The following is a 16,223-nucleotide window of genomic DNA, read 5'->3' on the forward strand; positions in this document are numbered from 1 at the left end:
GTATTTGTGCGAGTTCTGATTGGTTCAAAAAAAAAATTCTGATTGGTTTACGGCCGCTTCCGGTTTCTGCGCTCTGCATTTGAAAAAGTGTTCGGTTAGTCGCTCAAGTTTTTAAGGGACGCGGTCGCCATTGTTAAAACCAAGCGTCCGAAATGTTGCTGGAAGGAAAATTTAGGGCATAACAAAGGTGTGGCTTGTCTCAGACATTCTCAAATAATATCGGTAAGCATATAGCAGGCTTTGGCTTTGTGACTATTATTAGCCAGTCGAGAAGCATCCGTTCTTTGGAGAAGTTATGACTGAGCTATCCAGCTTTAGCTTGTTATTAGCCGAGAGAGGCTTTCGTCAGTAAGGAAACACAGCTTATCAGGAGAGGTTTCATTTGAATGCCATGCGTTTTAATGCAGTGCTGTTATACACAAACTGTCATTTTCAAGCACGTTCGTGGCTAACTAGTTAGCTTATTATTAAACTTTATTCGGGCCTTTCTTTTTGGAAGCGCAATAATGGCGACGCGTGTGGCGGTATCAGATGGAGGAAACAAGAAGACATCCAGGGTCCGCGTAGCTGTTCGTCTGCGACCGTATATGAACAAAGAAGATGAGAAAAGCGAGGGACCGTGTGTAAGAGGCCTGGACTCTCAAAACCTGGAGATAATCAACTGGAGGAACGCCACAGAAACTGTTAAATACCAGTCAGTGCCTTCCTAATAATCTGTTATGTATATATGCATATCGGTAAAGATTTCAGTGATTGTCTAGCTTTAAATATTAAGAGAGCTGTGGTTGTTGTTATTGTTTTTAGCTTCGACGTTTTTCATGGTGAACAAACGACGCAGCAAGAAGTTTTCCTCTCATCAGTGAAGCCCATTCTGCCGCACATCTTTAACGGACAGAATGCCAGTGTGTTTGCTTATGGGCCAACAGGAGCTGGTATGTTGAAGCACAGTCTACAGGGTTTCAAGAAACGTGTATATTAGCTGTGCACATGCATTTATAAATTAAGCTGTTAAGACTTGTGAGAGGTCACAATGATTTTGTTTATAGATATTTTGGCTCCTCAAAGACACCCTTTTCTAACTCTAGGCTTTTGCATCCTCTTTCACAGGTAAGACCCACACCATGCTGGGGAGTTCAGAGCAGCCAGGTGTGATTCCCCGAGCTGTTCGTGAGGTCTTCAAGCTGGTGAAAGCCAAGGATGCGAGTGATGGATGGGACTATAGCATTGGCATGTCGTATTTGGAAATTTACAATGAGAAGGTATGAATGGTTTAAGTAGAAAGAGCGTACGGTTATTTCTGGCTTTCTGTTCATGATTAAGCAAAGTAATGCAGCTGGTGGTCATTCAAGTTGAGGTGTTAGAAAACATTGTCTTTGCTCTTAAGAAGTGTGTTTCTGCATTTTATAGCATTATAGAGAGCTGGGGGGGGGGGGGGATTTGTGGTGGTTGTGTTCCTTTTTTTTTTTTTTTTTCTAGATTTAAATGGATCAAATGAACCTTTGGTATTTACTTGTTCCAAAGGTTGTAAAATAGTTTCAAATGTCTCTAAACAGCTCAGGTATTGAATCTTGGTTACCTTAATTGACAGAACTCTATGAAATTCCCTGTTATATCACCTTAGGAAGCGAAACTCTGTTGTATAAAACTGACCACACTATAATGATTTTCTATCTTTTTTTCAGCCCTGATTAAAACCCTGTATTGAAAATAAAATTGCCTTTATGTTCATTTTAAAAGTGGAAATATTTCCGTTTCCAATGGACACTTCTCTAGAAATGTTATTAATACCCTTAGAAGATTTTATGTTGACCAAAAGCTGACTCCCTTAATTCGGCAAATTTAAGCCAACAGTATTATTATGCAGATGGTGTATTCCAAACTAAGATGTTTTGGCACGTGCAGGGTAGCCTTGGCCCCACCCAGCAGAGCTGTATGTGAGAATGCAGATATCTGATTCAGTCGGATAGGATGTTAGCCAGCCTTTAACCTGCCAGCTCTCTAATAAAAACTCAGTGCATTGTCAGATTGGACAGCTCTTACCTGCTGTATTCATGCAGTTCCCTTTTGTAGACACCATCATACACATGTCGTAGTATGAAGCCTTTTGAAGCAGATTTATTTCCTGTTGCGCTACCTGTCAAAATGAACAAATGTGGAAAATATTTGAATCGGTTGACTTAAAATTTCATGTGTGAAAACATTTTCAGCCTACCCTTTCAGTTTCAGGTCACTGGCCCTCAGCATGATTTAATAAAACAAGGGGGCGCGCACAGCTTTTTAGCCTCCAGTCTTCTTGAATTTACTGAAAAACCTTCTAACTACATTTTCCACTGCATGGCCTCTGAACCTTTTAAATGTACCTTTTTTCTTTTAGTGTGCATCATTCATCAATTACCGCTTTCTTATTCTTGTTGTTCTGGTCCTTTCTCAGGTGCTTGATCTTCTGTCGCCAAACTCCCAGGATTTACCCATCAGAGAGGACAAAGACAAGAACATCCTTATCCCTGGCCTGACACACATGAACATTAGCAAATTCGCAGATTTTGACAAACACTTTGTCCCTGCGACGCTCAACCGTACTACAGCTTCTACTAAGCTAAACCAGCGTTCCAGCCGCAGCCACGCTATCCTTCTCATTAAGGTTTGATGATCTTGGTGTAGTTTATTGAACTGTTTTATTTGTTAGTGTCAAATGGACAGCCAGACAGCATCTTAAGCAGGTCGTGGTCTCTGAGCAGTAGGCCAGGATTTGGTAGCTGGTGCTGAAATCAATTCTCTCTTGCAACAGTCCCACTAGCAACTTCTGTGCTTCCTGGGATTACTATGGGAGAGAAACACAAACCATTATCTGCTGTCCTTTTTCTTCATTTATTCTTTGTTTTTTCCCTTTGTTGTCATGTTTTCATAAAATGTAATCCTCGTATTTTTTTTTTTTTTCTCCTTTCACCCCATGACTCTTCACCACCTCCTCGTTTTTCCTGCCTGACTTCTGTGTCGCTGCTGCTTTTCCATTCTTAATCTCTGCAATGATACAGGTTGTACGGACTCAGCAGCAACTTCCCCACAGACAACAGACAGGCAAACTGTACTTGGTCGATTTGGCTGGCTCAGAGGACAACCGCCGCACCGGCAACCAGGGCATCCGCCTGAAGGAGAGTGGTGCCATCAACCTGTCTCTCTTCACACTCAGCAAAGTTGTTGACTCTCTAAACTCGGGCACTTCGGTGCGCGTGCCGTACAGGGACAGTAAACTAACACGGCTTCTGCAGGACTCTCTGGGGGGCTCGGCACACTCCGTCATGATCACCAATATTGCACCAGAGTACAAATATTATTTTGACACCTTCAGTGCACTCAACTTTGCGGCCAAATCCAAGCTCATTGTGAACAAGCCCTTCACCCGCGAAACTGTGGCTGTGGTGCCAGGTGAGAAAAGCACTCACTTTTTTCAGTTAGGGGCCACTAGAGTATAAAAAGGCATTTTATTGGGAAACAGGAAGAGCCAAAGGCCAACAGGGGGCACCCATGTCACATCCGAGAGGATGGTGACGGCTGTCTCAGAGACAGTAAACGGCTGTCTCTGGGTCAGATGGATGTTTGTCTTTTTTGTTTTTTGTAAAACTGGTGCTCCACTTGCATTTTTGCTGTTCTGATGTTGTCTTTCCTACTGCACTCTCTCAAAGATGTTCCTCATGTTTACCTGCTGCGGCTGGCTTTAATTCAAGCACTGCAATGCAGCTTTGACTGATGCTGTGCCATTTTTGTCTGAGTTGCTTTACACTCTAGAGAGCCCCCACAGACACCGTTGTTACACTGCACTGAATACTAAACTGTTAATTTTCCATCTGCCGTCGTCTCCAGTGAAGCGGTCCAGAGAGGAACGAGAGACAGGGGGGTCTGGCACTGAGCCACAGAAGAAGAAGCATAAAGAGGAGAAGAAATCCGAACACGATGCCTCACCCTCTACACGTAACCACAGGTTATAGACCACACAGACTGATTATTTGTTTGGTTTGTATTATGATGTCTGACTGACGTGAAAGGCTTTGTGACGGAGAAAGATGCTGTTGTGTGTAGGTCTGTCTGGAATCCTGTAAACATGACTTTTTGATACCTGACTTGTTTCAAATCGTACTGTCTGCCCTGTTTTTCAGCCTCTTTGTCTAATATGATTTGTTTGTCTGCCCCTTTAGTTCATCAGACCAGTCACTGATGGATAGACTAATAGCTTTGGAGAAGAGAACGATGAGCTCCCAGGACAAAGAGAGACTGGCCATGCTTAAAGAGATCAAGGTGAAAATGCACATCTAGTTTGTCCACATGGCTGACTTGAAGAATGCTCTGTTTAGTTTAGAGTTGCTCTAAGCAGTGGTATCGAGAGGACAGTGAGACAGCATCTTAAGCAGGTCGTGGTCTCTGAACAGTAGGCCAGGATTTGGTAGCTGGTGCTGAAACTAATTCTCTCTTGCAACAGTCCCACTAGCAACACCTGGGCTTTGTGGGATTACTATGGGAGAGATACAAATCATCATCTGCTGTCCCTTTTTATAAATTGACATCTTCATGCATGCATACATGGAAATATCAAGTTGGAAAGGCTGTAACGTTGGCCGCCCTTTTCTGCCCAGTCAATATTTAATTGCTGTACTTGGTCTCTTTTGTTATGCTTCTTTGTTTTTGTTGTTGTTGTTTTGTGCAGGAGCTCAAAGAGAAGCAGAGGGAGCTTGAGAGCAAGGCCATGCTATTCAGTCAGTTGGCTGGAGAAAAGTCGATTACAGGACAAGAGCCCGACTTCGAGAACAAGACAACTGCCCTGCGGAGAAAACAGTCAGATGCCACAAAACCCAATAAACAGCAGGCTGTGGTCCAACCGCTGCAAGGTCTGTTAGAAATCCTAGAGCAGATGATCGTACTGTAACTAAGTGAATTTCCATAGATTGTTTGCCTCATGAAGAAATTACTACAGTGTTAAAGACTATAGAGGTATCACACACTGCTGACCTTGACTGAGGACTCACTAAATTCTTTATTTGAGTGCTTCACTAAAGATTAGTGACTCGCTAATTCTGTCATGTTGATTCACTGCGGCTATTGGTGGGCTGCAATGTGATGCAAAAGCTCAATCTACAATACTGGAGCCAGAGAAGGTATCAAATGATGATGAGAGAGAATTATTTTTACAACCCTCAGCAACACAGAGTGAGCCAGAGAACCTTTCTTAGTGCCTCCTGCATGCATTTTTCTTTAAAATGGTTCAAGTGATAAAAATTTGACTTTAATTTTAAAATGCAGTTGTTGGTTTGTTTGTTTTTTATATGCAGTAAGAATATTTGTCTTAGATCCTGTCCTAATGCAATGTCTTCCTGTTTCCTGCCCCTCAGTGTCCCAGCGCCAGCCCCTTCAGCAGCTTCTTGTGGTCAAAAAGCAGTCTGTATGCATCAAGAAGAAAGAGGAGACGTATTCAGACCTGATTGAGGTCAGCAACTGAGCCTTGACTGTGCTGTGCTTAACTTGACACATCTGCAGAGTTGCAAGCATCAGATACAAGCTGACAACGTGCATTAGCTTCAATGTGTTTATCTGACTCGACAGATGCAGAAAGGGTCTCAAATTTGTTTGGTTAAAATTGCCTTCCTCTCCCAACCAGTGGAGAGACGTTCAGATTTAAAGTAGATTGCTTGTGTTGTCTGATAGCAAAAATGTTTTAACGGCTTGGTTGTATATCTGTGCATTTATATTTCTTTTCTTGTCCTATCAGTCACCAGGTGGTAAAGAGAACAACACAAAGAGTGCTTGGGAGTCCCAGCTTGACCAGTCGATGGTGGATCAGTCCAAGCAGAAAATCCTGCAAATTCTGAACACAGGCTGCCTCAAAGAGCTGAAAAGTCTGCAGCAGATCGGTGACAAGAAGGCGAAGCTCATTCTGGGCTGGAGGGAGATCCACGGTCACTTCGCAAAGGTTGGAAAACAAACCTTATTTACTGTAGCTTCTATAATATAAATACATGCACAGACTATATGATTGCTATTCTGCAGGTGGAAGACCTGATACAAGTTGAGGGGATGACGGAAAAGAGATTTTCCTCCTTCATGAAGGTAAGCTAGGTTCTTGCTGTCATTGTAAGTGGTTATCTTCTGCCACTCTGCTTTTTGGTGGGTTGCTTCAGGTTCTTAGAAGCACCTCTAAAACCCTCCAAAATAAAAGCATTCCCATCAGCTGATTTTGAGGTAGCAGGGGTTGACAAACCTGCTAAAACTTGAGTATGATCACTTTTAGCTTAGCAGCAGACGCTTTGATTGTAGTAATAAAGTATTACTGACAGTAAGGCTGTGCAACTAATGGAGTTTTACTGTGATTTACAATTCTGTCCTCATCAATTATTAAAATGGGATAATTTAGATGGAGATTATTGTACTGCATTCTGTTTCAGTGATTTTGCTTTAATTTTGCACGCTCCCTGTGGCGAGCTAGGTTAAATGGCAACTTCATTAGACTTTATTAATGTGTTAAACATTAAATAAAAATCAGGTTTGGTTACAAAAACACGTTTTCTGCTCCTAATATTAACCAAAATAAATATAATCCTTCCATAACTAAGCATCTGATTGATATTCTGCTTCTCTTGGTTTGTATTCATTGTTCTTTTCTTCTATTTGCAGGCAAACATCGTGAGTGCCATGGGGAAATGATTTTTTTTCTTCTTTTTTAATACAAGTCATGTACATACTTTACTTTTTATCTGAAGCCACCCCATTTTTCTTTTTTCTTTTTTTTAAATGCTTGTTGTCATCGTGTTTATGTAATGTCTGCTGTGTCCAGCTGGTGGCGTGTCCTTTTTTTAATAAACCTCCCATATCACGTTATTGGATGCTTGTGTATTTATTTGACGTCGGTAAATAAATGTTATGGTCACCTTCGCCTGAGCTCCAGTGTCTCCTACCCTGATCTATGCGAGCTGACGCTCCACCGCCGTATCACGGTTTCTTTGTGTGAACACATAATTAGGCTAATTAGCATCGCACAGACAGCAGGTCACAGTTTAACACCGGCGGTAGGTGGATGCTATAAACCACCGCCCCCTACAGCACATCTCTCACACACACACCTTTTCTCTTCCTCCACAGCACGTACTCTGGTTGATTTCACTTTTCGTTACACGCACACACACCCCTCCTCTCTGAACCACCCTGATATCCAGGAGACTCCATCCATCCCAGCTCACTGCGCTGGCGCAAGGCTACACCAGCCCCACCGCTTTCTGTTTTTTCCCTCCCTCAGCTTTCACTGGACATAAATCATATGATCGGGCTTTTAAACGGAGCACGTCTAGAAACCCTCTGCGCTCTGGAGATGTTTGGTCACGTCTGACAGTTTTGTTTTTTCCCCACCTGGGAGTGAGGTTACCACGATGCACAATCCAGCGACGTGATGACGACGAGGCGAGCGCTGGATTAAAAAAGAAAGGGACGGAAACAAAGGTCAGTTTGATTAGTTTTCCCTTTGATGGATTGATGGGTGCGAGATACACAAATGGCTGTTTATGTATTCCAGTCATTTCCTGTGAATCCAGTGCATGTGTTTTTCCTGCTTATCGGTGCAGTTTAGCAGCGCACATCCACTGAATCCAACCCATCAGCGGCAGGCTAATTAACGAGCAGCCTCCCTCCCTCCCTGTTGGCCTCTATCCGAGTTTTCTCCCCCCTTTGTCCTCAGCCTTTTTACCGCTGTGTCCTCTAGCTATTGTTCTGCGTCCGGCAAAACCGGCCACCATATGTCGGTGAGCGGTTGTGTACACACGGTGAAATAAAGCTATGTACACACCTGCACGGAGACCGAGGCAGGAAAGCCGTCTCCATCTGCCATACCTGTTTTTTTCCGCTCCTCCTTTTTGTTGACCTGCTTTTTGTTACCTGAGAAAGCGAGTCTTGGAGGCCTTATTTACAGTTGTGTTTTGCTCATCCATCCCTCAGCAGCTGTGAGCAGTGATCAAACGTGAGATGTCATCTGACGTTCAAAAGGGGATTATAAAGAGGCTTATGGGTGATATTGAGCCCACATCCACTCTGAAATCTGCTGAAACGGGATGTGTTTATGAAAACTGCTAGTTAGAAATCCCCTGCCAGCCATATAAATATTTCATTTCAGGGAGGCAGCGCTGCTCCCCAGCATCTGCAAACTGATTCAAACAAGTAGAGTTTTACTAAATAAACTGTAGGCAAACAACCCAACCACAAATGACCTAAAAGAGATTAAACGGTGCGTTTAATCTCTTTTAGGTCATTTGTGGCTCATTTGATACTATGCCCTACTTTCCTATAGCTGCTTTCTGTTGGGTTGAGACTGTGACCAAGAACTCAACATCTATAGACTTGCTATTATTTTGCTGTCCTCCAATAGCAAAAATTGGTCTAAATATTTGATTAAAAAATAGTTTAAATAGAAGAAAAGATTTATCTCTTGCTCCATCTGTCTGCCCTCTTCTCCACTGCAGTGATTTTTGCACAATCCCTAAGCAGATGGGAAGGAACAGTTTTTGTTTATGAATGTGTTTAAAACCACTTTCTGGCCCCAGGTGTAACTACAGACGTGCAGGACCGGACCACGAACACGGGCTTCTCTTTCTGTCAGCATGGCTGTGAACATGATGCCCGCCCCCGGCCTTTGGCCTGTGGAAGAACAACCATCGCTTCTGGACCAAGACGGCTCCCTGTCGAGCCAGGCCCCCGTCTCTGAGCTGTGCCTGCCAGTCAGAGGCGAAGAGCTCATCCACAGCTGCAGCAGCAGCCCGGCTGGCACCAGGCCCGCCCGCAGCAAATCCAAAGGAGAGCTCGTCATAGTCATCAACGAGAAGCTGAAGAACGGTGAGTGACTTGAGTTTGACCTCATAGCCAGGCAGCGGGTGGGGAGGGAGGCAGGGTCGGGCAGCTGCTTAGTCAGCTCGCTGGGGGAAAGTCAAATTCCTGCGCGTGGATGAACTCCCGGGAGAGCACGGGAGGCGTGCGAGCACTGGCGTTTTACCTCTTTGTCCTCTTCATCCTTCACACGCAGGTAACGGGATCCACTCAGTGTCCGAGGAGAAGAGCACCTCTCCAGTCGTCTCCTCTCCTCCGAGAAGGCAGCACTCCATCTCTTACCCTCATCACGGCAAGACCAGGAAGGGGAGCAGGGCGAGCTCCATCGGCTACACCGCCTTCTCGCCCAGGCCGTCGCTTTCTCGCCACTCCAGCATCGCCACCAACCCACCATTGGACCGCTCCAAAGTCAAAGACTACCTCCTCCTCTCCGTGCTGGCCTGCTTCTGCCCAGTCTGGCCCATCAACATTGTTGGATTTGTCTACTCCATCATGGTGAGAGCAGGATTTGTGTGTGTGTGTTTGGTTTTTGGAGTTTATTCTTTTTAATCACGCTGATGCTAACAGACGCTTTGATCTTCTCCCTCAGTCCAAGAACAGTCTGGAGCAGGGAAATCTGGACGGCGCCGTGCGTCTGGGACGCGTGGCCAAGATGCTCTCCATGGTCTCACTAGTAGGAGGGACGATCATTATCATCGCCTGCATTGTCAACCTGGCCAGTGAGTGTCCCAAATCTGACCTTTAAACCCCCCCTAACCTCTCCTTTTTAACCTCCTGTGTTGCTGAGCCGCTTCTTTCCTGCGAACTCTCCTCTCGTCTCGTGAATTACTGAAGGATGTGTCGCAGCTTCCACAACCTGCTGTTGTCACCGTTTATCCCATCATACTAGCATAATATATTCAGCTCTGTTGGCACAGTCTGACCTTAATCACTGATATTATTACTATCTGTGTTTGCACAGTAGAGCGCTAGCCCCAACGCCTGCACGTGGCTTTATACACTGCAGCACTTTAGCCTTTAGAAACCATGTCGCCGCTGCACAGAGATCAGAACATATTAAGCCCTCCCGAAGCAGACGCAGATCTACATTTTCTGACGTGTTCCTCCATGTTTGCACGGGTGGCCTACAGCTGTAACCGACCGCATGCCTCGGTTTTGCCGTGTGTGTATCTGTAGAGTGACGTGTGTAGTCCACTGTCTTGTTTTCACGCCTTGCCCTCTCTGCTTGTACAAAATGTGAAGCCTTGTTGATTCTGTACCACATGTATAACCACTGTATGCCCAGCTCGTGAGCTGCTGACCGGCTCGGGAGCTGGACAAATGTGCTTTTTATTGTACGTTTGCAAATAAAAAGGATTCTGATAACAGATCAGTGATTATTTCAGTGACTCGCAAAGAAAGGGACCAGCCTCTGTCTTATTTTTTGTTTTGCTGTTCTTCTACATTTAGACACGTGTAGTTTAGTCATTCTCAATCATGCCTTTTCACTTCAGATTACACTTATTTCTGCTTTATTTCTGAGCGTGCCCATTTGCAGCCTTGTGGGTCTTATTAAGCCAAGAGATGTGCTAATTAGCTCAATGACTGGAAGAACAACTGTAGACTCAACTTCAACTTGAGTTGAAGAGCGCTGGGATTTGGCAATCCTTGTTTTTTCTTCTTCTCTCATTATGTAACTGTCCTCTGTGGTCTGTGAAAGTTTATACATCCATATGAAGTTGCAGAATATAAAGCTCTGACTAATACGCTTCCTTTTCTTTTTTTAGTAAATGTGAAACCCTGAGTTTCATCCCAGGATGAAACCGGATAAGGCAACAGACCGTCTGGCCCCGCACCTGCACCACCATCTTTACCTGCCTAGTCATTACCTGGATGTGTGACAAATGTGCCCCACACCCCCTTGCCCCCCACCTCCCCGCGATATACAGCGCTTACTTATATTTCTGTAATCGATATAAATCCCCCTCCTGCCCCCCTGTTTTCTTTTCTTTTCTTCTTTGCTAATGGAAGAGAATAAAATATGCAAATGCTGCTACTCTAAATCTGGGGAGGGTGTGAGGGGAGGGGTCCATGGGACGTTAGATTGGAGAGAAGGGAACAGACAGACTTTAATCAGTCCCTTCGTATTCCGGCCAACACGTTTGGAATGATTTCCAACACAGAGACACTCGAACTCTTGAAGAGATCTCATCACAAGCCTCCAAACTGGTGGACTAGAGCGCAGCGGAGGGATCGCCTCTCAACTTCCCAACAAAAAATGACCTCTCTGGTTAAATCCCCCTCAAACGCACAGAGAGGCTCCGGGATTTTGTGTTGCGCACATGAACTCACACGCGCAGCAGAGAGGAAACCCTTTGAATCCCAGTTATGTCCTCTTGTTTCAGACTGTCTCTTGCTCCGTGGCTCAAAATGACTCCATGATATCTTGTGTTTGAGCGTACGGGCCGACTAAAAGGAGGATGAAAGCGGGGCTTACCAAGCCGTGGGTGCTAAAACGGAAAAGGGGATTACGGAGGCACAGTCGACACAGCGAGGAGGAAATATGTGCCAAATAAAAGAATTTCGAGCAAGGGGATAAAAAAAAAAAGTTTCTTGCTTTGCAAAGACCTCACTTCTCACCAGTTGATGTGGAGGGAAGCATCGAGATGTGCTTTCGCTCTGTGCAACTATACTGTGTATCTGCTCGACACCTGCAACCACTGTGAGCTGGAGAAAGGAGGGAAAAAGTCACGCTGTAGTGATTAAAGCTTAAACAAAACAAAACACACAGACTTTACAGGGAAGTCAGTGATGCCGCACCATCTGTCTTTTGATAATCTTTGTAAGGGATTGATTTTGAAACTCTGGAAGTGCTGCGCCGCAGCGGAGCGGCAGCTGTAAGGCAGTGCGGGCATCACTATTTGGTTAACAAATTAAATAGCTTGTGATTGTTTAGTCAAAGATGCGGCTGTAGCCTCAGGTAGCCCGAGCTTTGAAAGCAGACAGATTGTTCTTATATTATACTTAAAAAAAAAGAAAAAGAAATAAAATACCCTCCGTAGTTGATTCCCACCTGGATGAGTCAGCACCTTTTCGTTGTAGGTGTTTGTGAAACACTAGATCAGACATGGGTGGGGGCTCTGAAGTAGCAGTGTCGTAGCATTTTAGTGTGAAGAACATCATTTTAAAAGCCGGGTTTGTTATCGTTGTTCTAATATCTCCTGTGTATCCTTCGCTAACCTCTAATCTTTATCTACTTGTGGTTTTCACTGTGATTTAATCGATAAAGTGACTAAAAACTTTATTTTGCTGTGTCCCAGATTTTCCAATGCCGCGACTTCAAGGGTCTCATCATGAGTTCTGGCCCTGCAGATAGTTTTCTATCGAGACAACTGCGGCATATATATACAAACCATCCCCGCCCCCCTTTGTTAATAATGTAAATTTACTGATTGTAATCTACAGTTGATGTACTCTGCAGATATTGTGCTAATCCTCCAGTGGATATGAGTTACCTTTACGTAATTAAGATCTGATGTAGGCGCTGAAGCTGTTGGATACCCTCCAGACAGCCACTGTATTCCCACCAGGCTTCTATGATCTTTGTGGTTATTGGCATGTTCTGTTTTCTTTTTGTTTATTTATTGATTTTTTGTAATGTATGATGATGGAAGTTTCAAATTGCAAAGATAAGCTGACACTTGGAATATTATACTTCTGCAGCACATTTATAATAAAGACACAATGCATGTGACCTGTTTTCAGTGTTGCTTTGGAGGGATAAACAGCATCAGCGGCTGTGCAGAATAAAGGCGGCGTCAAAAGTGAGTGAAAGGAGAGCTAAGCCGTTAAGGAGAGACTGTGTTTTTGCATCAGTGGAGTTAAAAAAAAGGGGAAAGGAGTGTAGTTGGGGTGGAGGGTGGGGGAAGCGTTGGTGTAGTCCTCAGTGCCGTGATGGCGTGTAAGCTGCTGGGATGGAGAGCGCCTGCTGTTGTCAGGCAGCAGAGTGCAAAGACAGCAGGAAGAGCAAAATGCTGAAGGCAGAGGCCTCGAGCCAGAAGGAAACACTGCACTGCATGACCGCCAGTAGAGCGAACATAAGCCTCAGATGACTTCAATGAAATCAAAGCAAAAAATTTCCTTCATTATTTCCTCCTGAGGTTTGTTTTTTTAACACTCTTTAAGAAGTGGTTACTAGCTTTCTTCTTCAAAAATCATTCATGAACAAGAACAGCAACTGGGCCAGTGTCTTGAAATATTAAGACAGTATGCTGCTCTTTTTTAGCTCCAGATTTTTGGTTCTCACTCTGCTGGATTAGCTTTGCATGACTCAGAGTTCAGGCACTGCTCTGCTTTCAGCTGCTCTCACTTTAAGGGCCACCCTTCCTTCATGTCAAGTTTCTTCTGATGGACTGCCCCATGCAAACAGAGGCAGCTGGATGGTGCTGCTGTGCTCAGAGACAGAGTTGTGTGCCTGAGATGAATGTATTGAGGATATCTGCTCTCTGTGTAGCAGGGTGGTAATGACTTGTCGGACTAAATCGAGTCTAGAGGAGCCTGAAGTCTGAGCTTTTGGCTCGCGGGGATTGCTTACGCATTCGCTGATCTCATTATGTGAAACTTTGGCCATATTTAATATGAGCATCCAAAAGTAGGAATTGCTTTATAGCTCCTCTTCTGTAACACAGTCCAATTTTAGGGTGAAGTGCAGTTCAAAAGTCTTGAGACATCCTTAATTTATTTATATGTTGCTAGAAAAATGGGAACTAGGCGTAGCAATTCATAGAAACATGCACACATGAATGAAAATACAGTATATAAATATAAATACAGTACAAAACAAATAGTCTATGATTCTAACAAGCTTGAAAGTGAATATTTGGTAATGACAGCCTTTATTCTTCAACACAGTCTGAACTCTCTTAGCTTTGTTATCATTTCTTTAAGTCATCTTCAGGAATAGTTCTCCAGGCTTCTTGAAGGACATTCAAAGCTCTTCTTTGGATGTTGGCTGTCTTTTGCTCTGTTGAAGTCCAGGCTCATCTATCCAGGTATGCTTTTACTGCATTGGAAGTGTGTTTATGATCATTGTTATGCTTAAAAACGAAGCTTTTGCCAATCTTATTATACAAAATACAAGGCAAGCTCACCAACAACACTGGCTGAAATGTAGCTCCAAACCAAGGCAGAACCTCCACCATGTTTTACGGAGGACTGTAGACACGTCATGTTGTACCTCTTTCCTGACCTCTCTAAGCAATACTGACTTGTCCGTGATTTCCGGTGCAATTCTTGTACACTCGGGTATACTTCAGCCTTTTCTCCCCGTTTCCCTTCCATAAGAAAGGCTTATTGACAGCCACTCTTCCACTGAGATCTGATGAAGCTTCATTAAACAGTATATGGATCAACTAAAGGGCAAGATGCATCTCTCAGGTCCCGTATCAAGTATTTGCTCTTGGTATGGGACCTACATACAACATACAAGAGAATTAGGATTAGGATTTTTCCCTTAAGAACATGACTTTCAGATACTGTTCATCTGCTGTAGACAGTTTTGTAGACAGGCCAGGGCTGTCTGTAGACAGCTGCTGCTCCTTCTTTTGTCCTCCACTTGTCCAGTTTCCTCAAGTTTTTTAAGGACACACTGTACACACTGCTGACGTTTGCCAGGTTTTCAGCCAACAGCTCCTTGGAATCACCTTGTTGGGGCAAAAAGTATAATTTTATTTTTGTGAAACCGTGTTAACCTTGGAATTTTTCATAGATTCAGCCAATGAAGTTGGAACAAACAATGTGTTTTTGTGACAAGCTTTTTAAAACAGGTTCTTCTAATTTGTCTGTTATGTGTAGACACAACACTGGTTCATCCCTTGAGTAAGCCTCCTTTATTATTCCTGACTGATTAATAGGTCAGCATTAAGCGTTTAACTGACATTTCTAATTGCATTAAGTCATTTGGTAAGGAGTGAGACTTTAAAGTCAGAAAAACACCCCCAAAGCTCTCAGTGCTGCTGAGTACATTTATACTGGTTAGAAATGTAGCAGGTGCTAGCATGGTAACAACTGGTAAATAAATTAGCACTAAACATTTACTTGAAACCAGTGGTGATGTCATCAGTTTAAACCAAAATTCCCTGCATTTATTTTCCCATCTTACTTCTAATCTGGAACATGAGCTGCTTTAGAGAAAAAGTTCTGACAGCCACAGTGTCCTGCTGTGTGCTGCAGGTCACTGAACAAATTGTGCTTCAGTTCTGGTGAGTGAAATTATTTTATCTTAGTCTGTTACTTACTGTAGCACCAATTAAACTAGCACCGGTTAGCCGATCTGCGTGGCTATGCGTTGCATTTGAAACTCTTTAAAGAGTCCAAAGAAAAATGCTGATGTGTTTCATTGATATACTGCAGCAGAATTCCTTCATAATTTTGTAAAAAATCATCAGGATCAACCAATAAATCCAGGTGTAGTACAGAATGTAGTACCCTAACAGTTTGATTGGTGTAACATCTCCGAAGATTTGTGTCCCACCCACTAATTTGAAAGTAATCCACGCACAAAACACTAAAACCTACATTTGTTGTGTAAATTATATATAAAAATATAAACCCAGATGTTGCAAAAGTGGTTTCAAAATATTATTTTAAAATACAAAATCGCTCTTCTGGCATTTTTCTACTTTTTGAATTTGAACTTTTATGCCAATTTAAAAAAAAAATGTAAATGTACTTTTTAAGTTTTGAGTTTTTTTATTTATTTAATAACAACTGAAATGAGGTAGATTCTAAAAGTTAAGTCTTATCTGAACTTGAGGATTCAGTATCTTTGACTTAAATGTCAAAAATGTATTTAAAAAACTGTTGTAAAATCTACTTTTTCAGGTTGCTCACTAATTTGTGTAATTATTTTAAAACATTGTTTACATTTGCTTTCATTCTGGTCTCGAAACAAGTTTCTTCTTTTATCTCTGTAAATTATAAGCCCACTCTGTTGCTATCTCTCCCATGCAAGCGATATTCCAGCTATTGACCTTGACAGGAAAATGTATTTTTTGACTTGCAAAAGTGTGCAGGATAATAAAGGTGCCAGCATGTCCTGCATTGATAACATGTTTTCCTGTTCTGTCCTTGGTGTGAATGCAGGACACAACAGTATCTACATACAAATGTAAGCTTCCAGTGAAGAAAATGCTCTGTTGTAATAATAAACTTAAAAAAAATATGTTATGCACATAAAGTAAACATGGCAAAGTTTCTGCAATACTTTCAAAAATAGTCTTACTGTGCCCCAAAAGGGGAAAAAAAACCCAACGTTAACAAAAACAGCTTTCACAACATTTGACAACAGCAAATTCAAACCCACCAGCGTGATTTCTCTGACAGTTAAAGGT

At 43.0% G+C, this 16,223-nt stretch overlaps 2 protein-coding genes across 4 annotated transcripts; both read left to right on the top strand.

The window, feature by feature from the left end:
* Positions 1–66: 66 nt before the first annotated feature.
* On the top strand, positions 67–6,864 carry kif22 (kinesin family member 22). Of its 2 annotated transcripts, none has more exons than XM_085416324.1 (13): positions 67–187; positions 500–694; positions 805–932; positions 1,108–1,259; positions 2,432–2,641; positions 3,036–3,426; positions 3,862–3,979; positions 4,194–4,293; positions 4,700–4,880; positions 5,382–5,476; positions 5,759–5,959; positions 6,037–6,096; positions 6,661–6,864. In XM_085416324.1, exons 2-13 carry the CDS (start codon positions 507–509, stop codon positions 6,688–6,690), a joined length of 1,854 nt encoding a protein of 617 aa, XP_085272450.1. In that variant the 5' UTR covers positions 67–187; positions 500–506; the 3' UTR covers positions 6,691–6,864. The 2 variants fall into 2 exon arrangements, with proteins under 2 accessions (XP_085272450.1, XP_085272449.1); XM_085416323.1 differs by having other exon boundaries at positions 74–222.
* Positions 6,865–6,980: 116 nt separating this feature from the next.
* Positions 6,981–12,574, top strand: prrt2 (proline-rich transmembrane protein 2). Of its 2 annotated transcripts, XM_085416327.1 has the most exons (5): positions 6,981–7,479; positions 8,574–8,862; positions 9,050–9,348; positions 9,443–9,572; positions 10,620–12,574. In XM_085416327.1, the coding sequence occupies exons 2-5, from the start codon at positions 8,631–8,633 to the stop codon at positions 10,634–10,636; spliced, it is 678 nt and encodes a 225-aa protein (XP_085272453.1). In that variant the 5' UTR covers positions 6,981–7,479; positions 8,574–8,630; the 3' UTR covers positions 10,637–12,574. The 2 variants fall into 2 exon arrangements, with proteins under 2 accessions (XP_085272453.1, XP_085272452.1); XM_085416326.1 differs by lacking the exon at positions 10,620–12,574 and having other exon boundaries at positions 9,443–10,569.
* Positions 12,575–16,223: the final 3,649 nt, after the last annotated feature.

Source organism: Rhamphochromis longiceps, linkage group LG8 (assembly GCF_057381845.1).
Source record: "Rhamphochromis longiceps isolate RC_006_pf linkage group LG8, R_longiceps_female_GT1.1, whole genome shotgun sequence".
NCBI classification, from domain to species: domain Eukaryota; kingdom Metazoa; phylum Chordata; class Actinopteri; order Cichliformes; family Cichlidae; genus Rhamphochromis; species Rhamphochromis longiceps.